Raw genomic sequence first — 18,249 nt, forward strand, 5'->3', positions numbered from 1 at the left:
CTGATGGAAATAACTGGTTTCATTGGAATAAATATATTATGACCGATCACAACAACCATTTCAAAACTGTCTTTACAGCGCAAACACATTTTCCTGATTGTTGTGATCATCGTGTCACCTTTGTAGAATCATATTTAGCATGTTTTGGCCACTTGTAGCACTAGTTGACACCATCATTCACTTTTGCATTGCTCAAATGTTTTTACTTTTTAGTATAAACACAGCGCTGTTTACGCAAGTTTTTCATGCTGAGACATAACTAAGGAGGCACAGAACCTGATAACCTCAAAAAGACAACTACAAGGGAGACGCAGAACACCACATGCAAACGTAACACAAAATACTTCCTACATATTTGCCCTCAACAACGAGAAAAAATTCTCAAAACACGCCGTGCTAAGCGTGAAAAAATACATAAGTAGTGCAGAATTTCAGTATTTAAATATCGAATAACAGCTGCAGGCTTTCAAAAATGTTGATTATGATGTATGACCTGGAGTCAAACATTCCTACTTCCCAGACAGTTATCAGTTCCAGTTACATAAGCGGTTTTTTCTAGATAATAAACAAGTCCCAACAAGTCTTTTGATGCCTGTTATGGACATATATCACACATAAAGTGTGAAAATGCAAGGAGGTATCCAATACATAACTTTTACAGCTTAAAATGTTATTTCCCACATTTTACATAATGTTTTTTTTTTCTTTAAGTCCCTTGAAAAGTGTGTAAAAGCTCGGTTTCACTGTAGTATCAAACTGCCAATAGGATTTGGCCTGGCCAGACAACGATTTTGGCCAGTGTTAGTTCTTCTGCCCAAATTTTCAGACGCTTTAAAATCTGCAGTGGAGTATGGCAGACCAAATGGCCCATATATATGCCCAAACTCTTTGCCTCTGTGTATGTGTGGATGGATATGTGTGTGTGTGTGCGCGCGCGAGTGTATACCCGTCCTTTTTTCCCCCTAAGGTAAGTCTTTCCGCTGCCGGGATTGGAATGACTCCTTACCCTCTCCCTTAAAACCCACATCCTTTCGTCTTTCCCTCTTTCCTGATGAGGCAACAGTTTGTTGCGAAAGCTTGAATTTTGTGTGTATGTTTGTGTGTCTATCGACGTGCCAGCGCTTTCGTTTGGTAAGTCACATCATCTTTGTCGCCAGCTGAATGATGCACAATTCGGGAGGAAGTGGAAAGATGCTGCAGGATGATACCATTGAATTTTCAATAAGTGCTCAATCTTCTCCTGTGATCCTTGTGAAGATGATGTCAACACCCTATATATAGTAAAGGAATAAAATATTTCTAACTATGGCCCTGTAGCAGGCTACTGGCAAATTGAGGTTGATGAGACAGACCTGAGAAAGATTGTCATCATAGCTCACAGCAGCAGCTATGAGTTTGAAGTTATGCTGTTTGGACAGTGTAACACACTATCCACAATCAAACATACGGTTCACAACATGCTTCGACACCTTAAACAGATAATGTATCTCTCCTACCTGGATGACACAGCACTGTTTTTCATTTAAGACACTGGAAGAAGATTTAAGTCACCTGACAACTGTGTTCAAGTGTGATCAGATGGCGTGCCTCAGCCTGAATCCGAAAAAGAAAGAAAAATCTTGAGAATGGTGATGGAGTCCAGCCCAATCCAGAGAAAATAAGAGCAGTCATGTTTTCCAACTCCTCGCCACATTTGATACGTGATATATTTTCTTGGAATGTGTGCATACTATCAGCAATCATAAAGTACTTCTGTACTAAGGCACATCCCCTGCGAGACTGTCGAGACAAAACTTCACACCAATGCTAATAGTAATGAGATAGGTGCCATTCTGGTACAAATTCAAGAAATTTCTCATCAAGGTGGTAACTTATCCTTCCAGAGTACTTTCCTAGTCTGAGGGGAACTACTCTATGAAGAAGAGAGAGTGCATTGCAGTTATTGGGGCCATCAACAGGTTACAGCCCTATTTAACTGTCAAACTATTCACCATTGTGATAGACTATCCTTCTCTACACTAACTGACTAGCCTGAAAGCTCTGTCACACTGACTTATCTTCAGGAGTATGATGACACAGTGGTACACAAAAAGCAAATGCAAACAAAGGAACTTTTGACTACCTTTCAAGGAATTGTTTGCTGGAACACACTAGTGTGAATGAAATGACAGCCATCGCTGCAATTAAATGACATTACTGCTGAACAGAAAGAAGATCCAGCACTGCCAAAAACTGTGGAAGCCTTGAAGGAGGAGGAACCAATTAAAGCAATTTCCAGTTAATAAATGTAATACTGTACTTGATGAACTCTGACTCAATGTGGAGGAAATGGTTGCTCATCACCCCAGCTCATCTATGGCCATCTACCCTGAACCATCTCCATGACATTCTAGCAACTGGTCACCTGGGATTCATGAAGCCTCTAGACAGAATCAGACATAGGTATCATTGGCCAGGTCTCTACTGATCCATTAGATACAAAGTGAGCCATGGTAAGAAATGCCAATGATGGAAGCAAATGGTACAATTATCTCTGGGGCATCTCATACCAATACCACCTGCAGTAGTGTCTCCCCACTGAATTGGAATTGACGTCTTGGGGAGGTTCCAGAAGTCGACAATGAGAACCGATGGATAATAGCATAGCAGATGAGATAGTAATTGGAGACTGTCACCAAGGCTGTGTCGATTGCTGAAGCTGAGGAAATTGCAAAACTCACTGTGGATGAGATCATTTTGAAGTACAGGGCTCCCTGTGTCATGATCTCTGATGCTGTAAAGGTTTTCTAGTAGAGACTAGTATCAGTGGTAATTTCATGTTGCAACATCACTCACAGGAAGATAACAGACTGCTGCCCACAGATGAATGAGCTCACAAACTGGTTTAATAAGATGTTTTCAGATATGCTCTCAGTGTACTTAGATGTTGAACAGAAAGACTGGAATACAATACTGCTTGTTGTGACATTCGAATAAGACACTGGGAAGCAAGTTACTACATGCTTCACACCATTTTTCTCTGCTCCATGGTTATGAGCCTGAAATGACATAGGGTACACTATACCTGTTTCAACTGACAGTACTCAACATGATACTCAGAATGACTATACGTAACACTTGAACAAAAGAAGCAAGGCAGTTGGCATGCATACAGACCCTGGATGCCCTGGAGAAATACCAGGAGCACTATATCATCAAGCACTGGCCAGTGAGGTACAATTGGGAGACTTGGTATGGATTTTTAGGACTGTGCAGACAGTGGGACTACTGGGAAAAACCACTAAAGTGCTACTTTGGGCTACATTGTATCCTCTGTCAGTTGTTGGAACGTACATAGGAAGTCCAGGATTATGACCCTTCATAACAAAAGCAAGCAGGTGTTGTTCATGTCCTCTGAATTATGCCCTACTACAGTAATTGGGCACAAATGAATGATGGGGGCTTCTTGTTCAAGGAAACTACAGACCCACTTGATGATCACAAAGCTTTGATGGGATGGGTTACTCCCAGTGATCATCAAAGTGAAGAGGATGTGACAAAATGAGTAGAATGTGAGGATCCAAAAGCACTGCCATAAAAACAACATTTTCAAGATCTAGATACAGGGTACTGTACTCAGCTCCCATCAAAACTTCTGAAACAGTGGGTAACTATCTCTCCAGGTCAGGGAGCAATGCCATTAGCTGTGGTACATGCAGTGTGGCGAGATGGTTTAGCATTGCTGGCTGGCATGCTGCAAGTCATCAGTTCAAACTTGGCCACCTGACATCATTTGTTATTTAATATTTACCATCCCTGGAAGGTTCCTGATGTATCTTACATTTGTGATGCTTGTACATTCCATAATGTTCAATGTTTGTATAAACAGTAGCACACTCTGGCAAGGAATTTGGTTCTGCTCTGGCTGTATGTCGATGTTCGTAATAAATGTGCTTTCAGAGATAAGTGTTGTATTTTAATGATCCTGGAGAAGAGAATAAGAAGCAGTATTGAAAGTAGACTGCAAGAGGAGCAGTATGGTTTCAGACCGGGAAGATCAACAACGGACCTCATATTTGCGGTAAGGCAACTGCAGGAAAGGCACTATGAGTACGGGAAGGACTTAATCATGGCCTTTTTAGATATTGAGAAGGCGTATGACAGTATCTATAGGGACAAGCTCTGGGATGTGCTGAACACAAAAGGGATAGATGAAGAGATAACACGAAAAGTCAGAAAAATGTATGAAGGAAGTGAGAGTTGTGTGAAAGTGGGGAGGGAACGTACTGCATGGTTCAAGCTGGAAAATGGGCTGCGACAGGGAAGTGCACTTTCGCCTTTATTGTTTATTATTGTTATGGATGAAATCCTACAGCATGTATCAGATGCAATTGGAGATCATAAAATGAAAGCAGTGCTTTTTGCCGATGACCTGATGTTATGGGGAAATTGCGAGAAGGAGGTGCAAGAGCAGTTAGATGTATGGGAGGCAACGGCAGCACAATATGGAATGCATTTCTCTGCAAAGAAAAGTGAAATAATTGTCACAACAAGGAAGAAGAATAGGCCAAATGTGGATATAACTTGTGGAGGGGAAAAACTACAAGTGGTAGAGAACTTCAAGTACCTGGGAAGCATGATTGAAAGTAAGGGGGGAAACACGATGGAAATAAATGAAAGGTGCAGAAAAGCAGGGCAGTTCTACAAATGCATTAGGGGGCTTATTTGGAGCAAGGAGGTGCCACAGAAATCCAAGGGAATTATATACCGAACCTACTTTGTCCCCATATTGGCATACGGAGGTGAGACATAGGTAATGCACAAAAGCGACAAAAGTAGAATACAGGCTAGTGAAATGAAGTTCCAGAGAAGCAGGTTGAGCGTAACAAGACGAGACAGATTGCGAAATGTGTATGTGAGGGAAAGACTAAAGGAGGAACCAGTACAGGACAGGATAGAAAAATCAAGACTGCAGTGGTATGGACACATGAAGAGAATGGATGAGGGAAGAATTCCAAAGAGGATGTTTGATCTGCAACTGGAGGGGAAGAGGCCCAGAGGAAGACCAAGAGATAGATGAGTGAAGGAATGTGTGATGAGAAGAGGAGAGAACTGGACGAAGGTGGAAGAGGGGGAATGGTGGAAAGACAGAACACGATGGAGAGGCTTGTGTTCCCGACAGACCCAGCCAGTGGCTGGAAACTGTCCAAGATGATGATGATGATTTTAATGATGAACCTGCTTTTGGGTTTAGACTTAATTGTGGTTCAAACACAATAATATAGTACCAGAACGAGAAATGACATACACTATCCGTCACCTCACCTTAGTGTGGCTCAGAAATTAGCGAGGACTTAGCTATAAAAATATTTTTGACCATCTATGCAATAATTTTTTTTTACATATTTGAAGTTGGTTTGTTAACGTGTTATGTCATGATTAGATTGGTGTTTGTGATCGTGACCTTCATGTATACTGTGAAAAGATGGTTTTTCCCTTAATAGTGAGATCCAAGCTACCACGGAAATTACATCACATGTGTATTGATACAAATACTGAATCACTTTAATTTCACTATCTTATCACAGATTTTGTTTTTTACATGATTCAGGAATATATTTCCCACAAGGCCACTGAATGGTGCTGATATTAGTAGCACTCCTTGTTATTAATAAAAGTTAATGTTGAACCCACAGTAATTTTGTTCTGCGATGAGCCTCAGAATGGCTGATGTTCGTTGTATGTTTGTCATAGGTGTCACTCCTTGTAGCTGTAATGGTCTTTTTATAATTCAATACACTCCTTTTCTGTCATAACTGCAATATTGTGACCCTTTCCTGCTTTTGTGGTAAACAGATTTTTCTGCTTCAGTTTTTTCTGAAGGCCTTTTCCTTTACATCTATATTGTTCTTTTGTGTTTTTTCCCCATTTGTGGTGGTTTTGTATACTATGATTAGCTGTTTCATTTCCTGAATTACTAGTTTTTTTTTTTGTTAAGTACTGCACTGAACTCTGATGTGTTCAATCGTTCTTGCTACTGTAGGGCGAGTTCTGTTTTTGTTATAATACTTTCTCTTGTTCAGTGATACACTATTATATGTATATTGCTTAGAATCCTTTTCAAGTAAGCTGTATGATTTAACATTCTGATACAATTGAAATTCCACCCACCTCTCCTTCTGAAATTAGGAAGATGACAATATATTCATGAAGATGCAAAGCTGGTACTTTATGCCGATGATACAAGTATAGCTATCACACCCAACAGACAAGAATTAACTGGTGAAATTGTACACTATGTTTTTCAGAAAATCATTAAGTGGTTCTCTGCAAATGGGCTCTCATTAAACTTTGACAAAACACAGTACATACAGTTCCACACAGTAAATGGAATGACACCATTAATAAATATAGACTTCGATCAGAAACCGGTAGCTAAGGTAGAATATTCAAAATTTCTAGGTTTGTGCACTGATCAGGGGTTGAACTGGAAAAAACACACTGAAGATCTGCTGAAACGTTTGAGTTCAGCTACTTATGCTATTAGGGTCATTGTAAATTTTGGCGATATACATCTCAGTAAATTAGCTTACCACACATATTTTAATTCTCTGCTTTCATATGGCGTCATATTCTGGGGTAACTCATCGTTGAGTAAAAGAGTGTTCATTGCACAAAAGCGAGTAATCAGAATAATTGCTGGAGCTCATCCAAGATCATCCTGTAGACACTTATTTAAAGAGCTAGAGGTGTCTTTGGTCACTTACCTATCAGCATCAAAAGTCTGACAGATAGCCATATAGCATTTAAAAGGAAATTAAAAGAATTTCTTAATGGCAACTCCTTCTACTCATTAGATGAATTTTTGGATATAGTAAGTGGGTAATTTCCCCAACCCCCACAAAAAATTAAAAATATTAAATGTCATGTAATATTTTGTGCAATGTAATATCTTGTATAGACACCTTTTATTAACCTGAAATGTTTCACATCATTACAAAGTGTCGTATTCATGATCTATGGAACAAGTACTAATCTAATCTAATCTGATAAGCTATGTTTCTTGAGTTCTGTGTTCTCTTCTACTACAGTCTCTCTGTATGACCTATCCCCATGCATTAGTTGATCAAAAACTTGTGGATGATGTATGTAAATTGAATCTCTAATTCTTCATGTTGTGTCACATGTTTTTCATTGTAGCTGTAGATGTTTGATTCAGTGTACTTATTTTCTATCATAACTATGATTGTGTTACCCTTCCCAGCTTTTGTGGTAATGGCATTTTCATATTTACCACTTCTTTTTTGTATACAGAGACTGTATTTCATGTTTGATCCACACGTTCTCAGCTTGAAGTTTTGTTTGTAGTTTTGCAGCTGGCGTATTACTTACAATTGTAAGTATCTAGTTTAGGATAATACTACTAGCCATACATTCTTTGTTAATTTTGAATAAAGAATTGTTTTTTGAAGTCTGATAGTTGTGTTCTGGATTTCGAAGAAGATCTTCGAGGAAAACACCTGGCTTGGTGCTGAAAAAATAATCCTGGGACTTGTACAGGGTGTCCTAGTTGGAATGGTCAATATTCAGAGGTATGACAAAAACAGTCATTGGAAGCAAAGAAGTATAGTAAACATTGCTCACAGAATACATACCTTATGAGCTATGAGCGGTTGTTCAGTAGGAGAGATGTGTTTCATGGTAGTGAAGATGAACATGTGCTCATAGCACTTCAGGTATGCAGTTTACAGCCCATGTTTCCTGGACATTTTTCTCTTGTTTTGGTTCATACTACCATCTCTCAAAATATGGAAAACAAAGAGCTAGCAGTAGAAGAGATCTGTTTCACAGTTTCGAAGATGAAGAAGTGCCAATAGCTCTTGAGGTATGCATTTCAGAGCCCATGTTCACCACACTTTCTTGCTTTGAATGATTGTTCCTGTCATATCCCTGACTATTTACCATTCCCCATGGGACGCCCCGTATGACTTCCAAATATGTTATCATGTCATAATTTTCAGATAAAATTAACAAAAACCCACAGAAGGTAGCACAGAATGTACTAAAACATGTTTAAGTAAAGCAAAAATAAACTGTATCTTACATAAGGTATGGTTTCATTCCTCTCTTTTCCTCAAAACTAGTTTTAAGTAGACAATTTTTATCTTGTGTTGGTATTTTTTGATCTTTACTGGTAGAAGCTTCTGAGAATTATTAGTGACTGCCAAACAACAAAATGGAATGATCGCAAAATAAATTAAAAAGTCAACAACAATAGCACCTTATGCAATTTTTTTTCTATTACACCAAGTCCAAAGGCAACTACTGAGAATTCTACAAAAATTACATGTTAGACCTACCTCAAGACACTGATGCTGCCACCTCCTAGCCATCATTTCCACCTGTGGCCTCTTGAATGCACGAGAACCGTTAGCCACTACTTTATCTGGCAGAAGCACACAGTGCAGAGTAGCCAAAAGACTCCAGCCCTGTTTGATCTGAGCCTGCTGGGCAGTGAACTGTTCTTCTTTTTCTTCCTCTATCTTACTGTTCCAGCTCAGTGACATTCTTGTACTCTGTCTGCATAGGTAACAACACACCTGTATTATCATACCCACTTCTGAATGTATATGTAACTGATAAATATGTAGCTTCTATTTTAACATACAAAGATACAAAACATTTACTTCCTGCATGGAGAAAATGCAACTACAATGGCATGGATGATGAAACATAAAATTGGTACAGGTGAGAACTGAGCTTTTGGCCTAAATAATTCTGTACTGGGCAGTAAACTGTGTATAAGGAAACGGTGCAGGCAGGTGACAGAATTAACAATTTGTGTGTGTGTGTGTGTGTGTGTGTGTGTGTGTGTGTGTGTGTGTGTGTGTGTGGGAAAGGGGGGGGGGAGATGTGAATAAGAAGATAATGGGCCTAGAAATGCATGCATTGTACTCACATACAACAGAAATTAAATAAATAATTGAATAAGGTAGCTATAATGAAAGTTCACAACTAGCTAACAACATGCTCAAGGTTTTGTGTTGATCAGTGACTAGTGGGGACACAAAATAGTAAGTCTAAGTTTCACTGGAAATGTAAATAAAGAATGAGAGAGAAATCAAAAACTGAGGGGAATAACTAAAACCTAGTGATATTCAATATGAAGTCGTGAACCAACAGACAGATTCCACTGGTAAAGAAATGAACGAGCCAGTAGTTCTGTAAATAATTCATTTTACTGCACAGCCAGAGATTGTTGCAATGCAAATAACCACATTATTCAGGAAATACAGGTCTGAAAACTGTTTTGTTGAGAAGATTCCAAACCTGTATGTGTTGCAATGTTGAACTGTCATAGAGCAGAATATATCGTCAGAGACAGGAAAACCAGTTTGACAGCCTGCTTACATAACATTACATTTGGAAATGATTTTTTATGCATATAAAGAGATACTTTTGCTTGTTTCAGTCATGTTAATCAGATCATACAACCCATTAAGAAATTAATTTATCAGGTTATAGCAGTTTTTTATTTCTGAACATTCTCACTCTTGCTTATGTCAATAGAATATGGCGGAAAAGAAATATCTTACATACCTGTGCAATTTTCGGTTGCGTTCCTGTTCAGGTACGAAGGTTGCATTGTTCATGGACATCAGGGTGTTAGCAATAGCAATGATGGCAAGAAGATGATTAGTAGTGAGTGTTGTACTCAGTTCCCAATGTATACGTGATGTGAACAAGCGTGTCAGCCTTTCAAGACGAAGAGCATCTTCTGGTAAATCTAAAGCAATTGGTGATACTTCTACTTCAGCCATTAGTTCTGCATCATCTACACTTGTCTGCCATGTTGGTAGCAGTAAACTCATGTGACCTGCAAAGTGTCAAAATGTACAACAAAATATGCAGGAAATAAAGTACTTTCCTTAATATCAAAAATAGGAGAAGATAAGAATTTAAAATGAGCAAAGCACCCAAATGTGAATATAATGAAATCAAATAACAATGATATCTTCTTCTTTAGGATATTATCTGACTTAACACAGCTTAACTTACACCCTCAAGCTCAGGCAAAGGAAGTTCGAGGTCTAAAATCATAAAATTCTGATAAGTACACCACACTGGCCAGTGGAACTGTGTCTATTATCGAAATACTAAAATGACTTTCATAATATAGTTAATTAAACACACAAAATAAATGCTATTTATGTGTGTTGTTTTATTCTGATAAGCTCATGATGAAACATGATGGGTACCATTTGTCTTTTTGACAAGTGGTCAAAATTTCTAATACCTGCACACAGTTCCAGTTTTTGCCTAGCTGTGAAAGAAGTGTTACACATGAAGGAAACATCAGAAAATCAACCAATTTATTCCATATGAGCAATGATGAAACAAATGAATTATTCCAAATAGAGACTAATACAATTATTTAACTGCCAAAAGACACAGGTCTTTTATGATGCACCTCAATATTTCGCGTGTTTATGAAGTATTGCCTGCTGTGAATTCACAATTAACTGTAACTGACATTTGCAGGATACTTTTTTGTTGGCCACCAGATGAGCTTAGCACATGTGTTTCCAATCAATGAAATATTAGTTTATCCAAAAGCCATGGAAGGAAAAGCATCTTGCGCAGTGCAGACGGTATCAAAATTTTCAGCAAAATATGATCAGGTATCGCTATACCAAAGAAATCACATTGTTTTCACTCTGCAACTTCCCTGGAGCTGAGAACATTTAGGGCCTGAGATAATGTATGTTGAAATGCAGTTGTGCCCAAATGCTGCACTGTCATCACTATGACCCAAAAGCTAGCAGATACTGGTCCAATAACATGAATTGCTACTGACCCATATGCCCCAAACTGTATTTGTCAGTTCACAGTAGCATGAGGCACTGACAGTTCAAGGTCATGGTGCAGCATATAAGTTTGAGCATAATACTGGTTAAATCAAGTGCAGGTACTAGGGAGAAATAATGAGTTACTGTCAACACTCATAACTATTAGGAGATGTAGCTCTGAAAAGGAACTGTTACTTCTAAACACCTGAGAAGGTCACAACCAGTATATTGTTCAATATACAGCTGATTCTACACCGCAACAAAATGGTTGTAAGAATGTCTTCATCCTCACAGTACAGAATGAAATGGTTCTTTTTCAGTATGTTCGTTTGACAGACATGTCACTGACTGGGTATGTGCAGGATGTGGCAGGGTATGTCTCTTCTTTGGCGTAAGTAATGGTGACCTACAAAAGGAGATAATACAGCCCATCAGGCAATATTTCAGAAACATATCAAATGTGTCTTTAGTTCGATATTCTGAGATGCATAATTAATTACTTCATCTCAGTACAACTTCAGAAAATTATGAGCACATGAAAATGATTTGGTTGTATCACACTAGTGATAATTTACTGATATTTATAACAAGCCAAAACACTATTATTATTTCAATAACTACATTACTGACCTCCTTTGGAGAGTACACCAAAAGAAACAGGAACCATTGGCCGCAGAAGACCCAGTTTCTTCTCACAGACTTTGTCAAGATCAGGATCCATGTCCCAAGCGTGCATCAGTGACAGAAGAAGTTGTGCTGTTTCCATAGTAATGTTGGTCTCTAGCCCTGTCACAGCACGAGGTTTTGTCTTTGAAGAGGTTTCATTCCCATTTTCAGTGCCACCTGTTAATAAAATAAGAAACACTTGTATCAGATGCTTATCACTAGACTTTTTCCACACTGTACAGTCAATATGTATGTGTCAAATAGTTTTAATTAATATAGGAGATGCTGAATTGCAATTATATTTCTTACACATTAACCAAGTGCCATTTAATTGAAGAGGTCATAAGAAAATCAGCCCTTGTCATAAAATTACATTTTTTCAAGATATGGATAAAACATTGTACATCATCGTATATCATCTCATTATCGATTTTATTTTTTATATTATTTCATACGCATATCAAAAACATTTCTATGATATGTCTAACTTACCTTTCAGCCTACCTTCCAGCAAAATTTTTAAACTTACAGTACTCACTATACGGGTTGCTTTTGTCAGAAAGTTTAACTGTGAATAAGAAAGAATGACACAACACCTGCAGTAATTAGCCTTCATTAACCTAATGTACCACAGAACAAAAGATTGTGTCTACATCTACATCTACATCCATACTCCACAAGCCACCTGATGGTCTGTGGCAGAGGGTACCTTGAGTACCTCTATCAGTTCCCCCTTCTATTTCAGTCTCGTATTGTTCGTGGAAAGAAGGATTGTAGGTATGCTTCTGTGTGGTCTCTAATCTCTCTGATTTTATCCTCATGGTCTCTTCGCAAGACATACGTAGGAGGGAGCAATATACTGCTTGACTCTTCGGTGAAGGTATGTTCTCGAAACTTTAACAAAAGCCCGTACCGAGCTACTGAGCATCTCTCCTGCAGAGTCTTCCACTGGAGTTTATCTATCATCTACGTAACACTTTCGCGATTACTAAATGATCCTGTAACGAAGCGCGCTGCTCTCCACTGGATCTTCTCTATCTCTGCTATCAACCCTATCTGGTACGGATCCCACACTGCTGAGCAGTATTCAAGCAGTGGGTGAACAAGCATACTGTAACCTACTTCCTTTGTTTTCGGATTGCATTTCCTTAGGATTCTTCCAATGAATCTCAATCTGGCATCTGCTTTACCAACGATCAACTTTATATGATCATTCCATTTTAAATCACTCCTAATGTCTACTCCCAGATAATTTATGGAATTAACTGCTTCCAGTTGCTGACCTGTTATTTTGTAGCTAAATGATAAGGGATCTTTCTTTCTATGTATTCGCAGCACATTACACTTGTCTACATTGAGATTCAATTGCCATCCCCTGCATCCATGCGTCAATTCGCTGCAGATCGTCCTGCATTTCAGTACAATTTTCGATTGTTACAACCTCTCGATACACCACAGAATCATCTGCAAAAAGCCTCAGTCAACTCCCGATGTCATCCACAAGGTCATTTAAGTATATTGTGAATAGCAATGGTCCTACGACACTCCCCTGTGGCACACCTGAAATCACTCCTACTTCGGAAGACTTCTCTCCATTGAGAATGACATGCTGCGTTCTGTTATCTAGGAACTCTTCAATCCAATCACACAATTGGTCTGATAGCCCATATGCTCTTACTTTGTTCATTAAATGACTGTGGGGAACTGTATCGAACGCCTTGCGGAAGTCAAGAAACACGGCATCTACCTGTGAACCCGTGTCTATGGCCCTCTGAGTCTCGTGGACGAATAGCGCGAGCTGGGTTTCACATGACCGTCTTTTTCTAAACCCATGCTGATTCCTACAGAGTAGATTTCTAGTCTCCAGAAAAGTCATTATACCCGAACATAATACGTGTTCCAAAATTCTACAACTGATCGACGTTAGAGATATGGGTCTATAGTTCTGCACATCTGTTCGATGTCCCTTCTTGAAAATGGGGATGACCTGTGCCCTTTTCCAATCCTTTGCCACGCTACACTCTTCTAGAGACCTATGGTACACCGCTGCAAGAAGGGGGGGCAAGTTCCTTCGCGTACTCTGTGTAAAATCGAACTGGTATCCCATCAGGTCCAGCGGCCTTTCCTCTTTTGAGCGATTTTAATTGTTTCTCTATGCCTCTGCCGTCTATTTCGATATCTACCATTTTGTCATCTGTGCAACAATCTAGAGAAGGAACTACAGTGCAGTCTTCCTCTGTGAAACAGTTTTGGAAAAAGACATTTAGTATTTCGGCCTTTAGGCTGTCATCCTCTGTTTCAGTACCATTTTGGTCACAGAGTGTCTGGACATTTTGTTTTGTTCCACCTACCGCTTTGACATAAGACCACAATTTCTTAGGATTTTCTGCCAAGTCGGTACATAGACCTTTACTTTCGAATTCATTGAACGTCTCTCGCATAGCCCTCCTCACACTGCATTTTGCTTCGTGTAATTTTTGTTTGTCTGCAAGGCTTTGGCTATGTTTATGTTTGCTGTTAAGTTCCCTTTGCTTCCACAGCAGTTTCCTAACTCGGTTGTTGTACCACGGTGGCTCTTTTCCATCTCTTACGATCTTGCTTGGCACATACTCATCTAACGCATATTGTACGATGATTTTGAACTTTGCCCACTGATCCTCAACACTATCTGTACTTGAGACAAAACTTTAGTGTTGAGCCATCAGGTACTCTGTAATCTGCTTTTTGTCACTTTTGCTAAACAGAAAAATCTTCCTACCTTTTCTAATATTTCTATTTACGGCTGAAATCATTGATGCAGTAACCGCTTTATGATCGCTGATTCCCTGTTCTGCGTTAACTGTTTCAAATAGTTCGGGTCTGTTTGTCACCAGAAGGTCTAATATGTTATCGCCACTAGTTGGTTCTCTGTTTAACTGCTCAAGGTAGTTTTCAGATAAAGCACTTTAAAAAAATTTCACTGGATTCTTTGTCCCTGCCACCCGTTATGAACGTTTGAGTCTCCCAGTCTATATCCGGCAAATTAAAATCTCCACGCAGAACTATAACATGGTGGGGAAATCTACTCGGAATATTTTCTAAATTATCTGTCAGGTGCTCAGCCACAACAGCTGCTGAGCCAGGGGGCCTATAGAGACATCCAATTACCATGTCTGAGCCTGCTTTAACCGTGACCTTCACCCAAATTATTTCAGATCTCCGTCAATTTCCTTCGATACTATTGCACTTCTTATCGCTATAAACACGCCTCCCCCTTCACTGTCCAGCCTGTCTCTGCGGTATACATTCCAATCTGAGTTTAGGATTTCATTACTGTTTACGTCTGGTTTCAGCCAACTTTCTGTCCCTAGTACTATATGGGCGTTGTGACCGTTTATTAATGAGAGCAGTTCTGGGACCTTTCTATAGACACTCCTGCACTTTACTATTAGCACATTAATATTGTTATTCCCTGTTGCATTTTGCCTGCTCCTACCTTGCCGCGTCTCGGCAGGCGTCTTGTCGGGCCTAGGGAGGGAATTCTCTAACCTAAAAAACCCAGATGTGCACTCCACACATACTCCGATACCCTTGTAGCCGCTTCCGGCGTGTAGTGCACGCCTGACCTATTCAGGGGGACCCTACATTTCTCCACCCGATAGCGGAGGCCTAGAAATTTGCAACCCAGATCTCCGCAGAATCGTCCGAGCCTCTGGTTTAAGTCTTCTACTCGGCTTCAAACCAGAGGACCGCGATCGGTTCTGGGAACGATACTACAAATAGTTAGTTCAGATTCCACCCCATGAGTGAGGCTTTCCGCCTTCACCAATTCCGCCAACTGCCTGTATGAACTGAGGATGACCTCTGAACCCAGACGGCAGGAGTCATTGGTGCCGACATGAGCAACAATTTGCAGTCGGCTGCACCCAGTGCTCTTTATCGCCACCGGCAGGGCCTCCTCCACATCTTGGATGAGCCCCCCTGGCAAGCAGACAGAGTGAACACTGGCCTTCTTCCCCGACCTTTCCGCTATTTCCCTAAGGGGATCCATCACCCGCCTAACGTTGGAGCTCCCAATAACTAATAAACCCCTCCCCCCGTGTGCCTGCTCGGACCTTGCTGAAGGAGCGGGCACATGTCCACTCTCGGGCAGAGCGGGCGATGCCACACGGCCAGCCTCCACAGTGACCCTCCGCCTCGTGCGCCGTGAACGCCGCTGAACCCGGCACTCCCCTTGGGGAGGGGGTGGCCCAACCACGCCCGGTACCCGCGAAGATGTCTCGACAAGAGGGACAGTGGGTGAAGCATGTAACACCTGGGGTGTACCATGCGACGCACCAGACTCCCCACTGCCGCTACACTCCGAGGCAGCAGACTGAAGACGGCTGACCGCGGCCATCAACACGTTCAGCTGTTCGCAAACAGTGGCCAGCTCCTCCTGCGTCCGTACACAGCAGTCACACATCCTATCCATCCTAAGAAATCAATTTACTGTAGAGAGTTAATCAACTTTCAACTAGACTGTTAATTCACTAAAGGCGGCTGATTGTTGAATAAACTGTGGTTGCTAGACACTTCTTGTAGAAAACAATGAAAATAGCACTATCTGTCTCTGGACTGTATTAAAAACAAACACTAGCACTACTGGCACTATGGCTGACTAAAGGGACTCTCTCTTACTGTATTCAAAACAAACACAAAATCTATGGAACACTATTACTAGCACTCGACAATTAAAGCTTCCTGAAAGCAAAAACACACGGAAGAAGTAGTGACGAGTAATAAAAATACAGTAAATACTTAAATTAACGAAGCTCGCTGCACAGCAGACGTGAAGCAGACCGCAGTTACGATGACACATTAAAGGGGCTTATAAATGAAAAAAATCAAACTTTCTCTCGTCCTCTCTGCTACTGTTGTCAAGATCCAAATATGTCCAAGTTTGGTCTGTCTGTTTTTTCTTCACAAGCAATCAGTGTATTGAAAAAGTTTTGGTTCTCACTCATCACAAAAGGAAAAAATGCTCTGAAGTCTTGAGCTTTTGACTTCTTAATCTTGATTACATTGTTATAAACCCAACTGAAAGCCAACTCATGTAGAATATTCACTTTGTTTTGAGCTGCAACAGTACACCAAGGTCCTGTATAACTGGCCCACACAAAAATTTAGCTCTGGGAGCTACCTTCTTTATACATTTTTAGCCCTTTCAGTTTAACTGTTTTCTTTGCAGATGGCTAAAAGTAGCAATCAGTAAACTTTTTCATACTGATATCATGAGTAGTCTTCCTCCCAGATGGTGAAAGGTGCAGCATTGTGTCGAGATGTAATGACTGTGTCCCACACATCAGGAACATTAGTGACTTGATTCAATTCTTATGTGAAATTAATGAGAAATCCTGATCACTGAACAAGAAAGAATGAACACTCACAGGGCAGAGTTAAGTTATTCTGTTGGATATTTCCAGGCTGTGCAGCAGCATATACAGAAAGCACATTGCTACAAAATGTTTATTCTTGAGACGATAAATCCCGGAAAGGGTACGAGACTTTAAAACCAGAGAGGGCCGTGTGCACACATCCTGTTGTAACATTAGTAGCTGAATCAACTAATGTTTTGTCAGCCAAGAAGTGTGTTTTAACAGCCATGGAGACTGAGCTGATACCCACTAGCTTTATGGTGTCGTCAATAGGTCAGAGGCCCAGGCTGTGTGGTGAGAAAGACCTGGCTGGTAGCGTGGGCTTGGAAGGGTATCTGCCATGGCCAACTTAACTGAATAGAGAAAATCTAACATGCAGGTAACTCTATTAAAAACTTAACCCAACCAGTGACAGAAAAGCCAGTAACATAGTTACAAAGACAAAATTTAGATGAATGTGTGGATGAAGATGCATCCTCACTACAAAGTGTAATTTCACATTATTTAATATTAAAAACTATATGTAGAAAATAATCTTTAAAAATTAATATCTCAATAACACACTAAGTGATTCTTACATAGTGTCTATGGCTATGTATCAGTGAGCACTATCAAACTGTTATAGCAGGTTTTTTGTTAATATTACTTATTTTAAATTAGCAGAGGTTGAAAATACCGCTTCAGTTGCAAATTACTTTATTTTCACACGACCGGTTTCGGACTGTTATACGCCCATCCTCAGGTGTCGTAGCTGTGCTGCGGTCCCCGAGCGCTGTGTGTAAGGGACTCACTGTTCTGCACTCATATGCAGCACACCGCACCTGGTACACGCAGCGCTCCAGGACCACAGTACAGCTACAACACCTGAAGATGGGCTTATAACAGTCCGAAACCAGTCATGTGAAAATAAAATAATTTACAACTGAAATGGTATTTTCATTTTCAACCTCTGCTATAATGCTCATTTGCGAATGTTCCTCTAACAGGATTGTTTGTTATTTTAAATTATAGGCTGGAATGTTTGTACCGAGCACAAAACTTGAATTACCTCGAAAATAAGGTTTATAATACTGAAAGTACTAGCAGCATTACTAAATAGATATTATTATGGATGTATGAGGTTTATTGGTTTTAATTGTATTTTTAATTGACAGCATAACAATGCAAAGCACAAATATTTCTACGTATCTGGTCATGAACTTGAGATCTGTGTGTGTGTGTTTTGATAGCAAACACTCTTTAACTTGTGTGGACTTAGAAGACTTCACATCAGACGAACTGTTTGCAGTGGGGACTTGTCATATTCACGTGTGCTGATAGCGAATATTTTAAAGTGTATTTCGGGTTAGGTGATTTAG

At 40.0% G+C, this 18,249-nt stretch overlaps 1 protein-coding gene across 4 annotated transcripts in view; it reads right to left on the reverse strand.

The window, feature by feature from the left end:
- LOC124554705 (WD repeat-containing protein 7) overlaps positions 1 to 18,249 on the reverse strand; it is a 388,339-nt gene that overhangs the window by 114,239 nt on the left and 255,851 nt on the right. For all 4 annotated transcript variants that reach the window (XM_047128342.1, XM_047128340.1, XM_047128341.1 and 1 more), the window contains 3 exons: positions 11,460 to 11,672; positions 9,580 to 9,856; positions 8,340 to 8,559 (listed from right to left, as the gene is read on the reverse strand). In XM_047128342.1, the coding sequence (XP_046984298.1) occupies positions 8,340 to 8,559; positions 9,580 to 9,856; positions 11,460 to 11,672 (710 nt within the window). The remainder of the gene's footprint in view (positions 1 to 8,339; positions 8,560 to 9,579; positions 9,857 to 11,459; positions 11,673 to 18,249) is intronic.

Source organism: Schistocerca americana, chromosome X (genome assembly GCF_021461395.2).
Source record: "Schistocerca americana isolate TAMUIC-IGC-003095 chromosome X, iqSchAmer2.1, whole genome shotgun sequence".
In the NCBI taxonomy this organism is placed as follows: domain Eukaryota; kingdom Metazoa; phylum Arthropoda; class Insecta; order Orthoptera; family Acrididae; genus Schistocerca; species Schistocerca americana.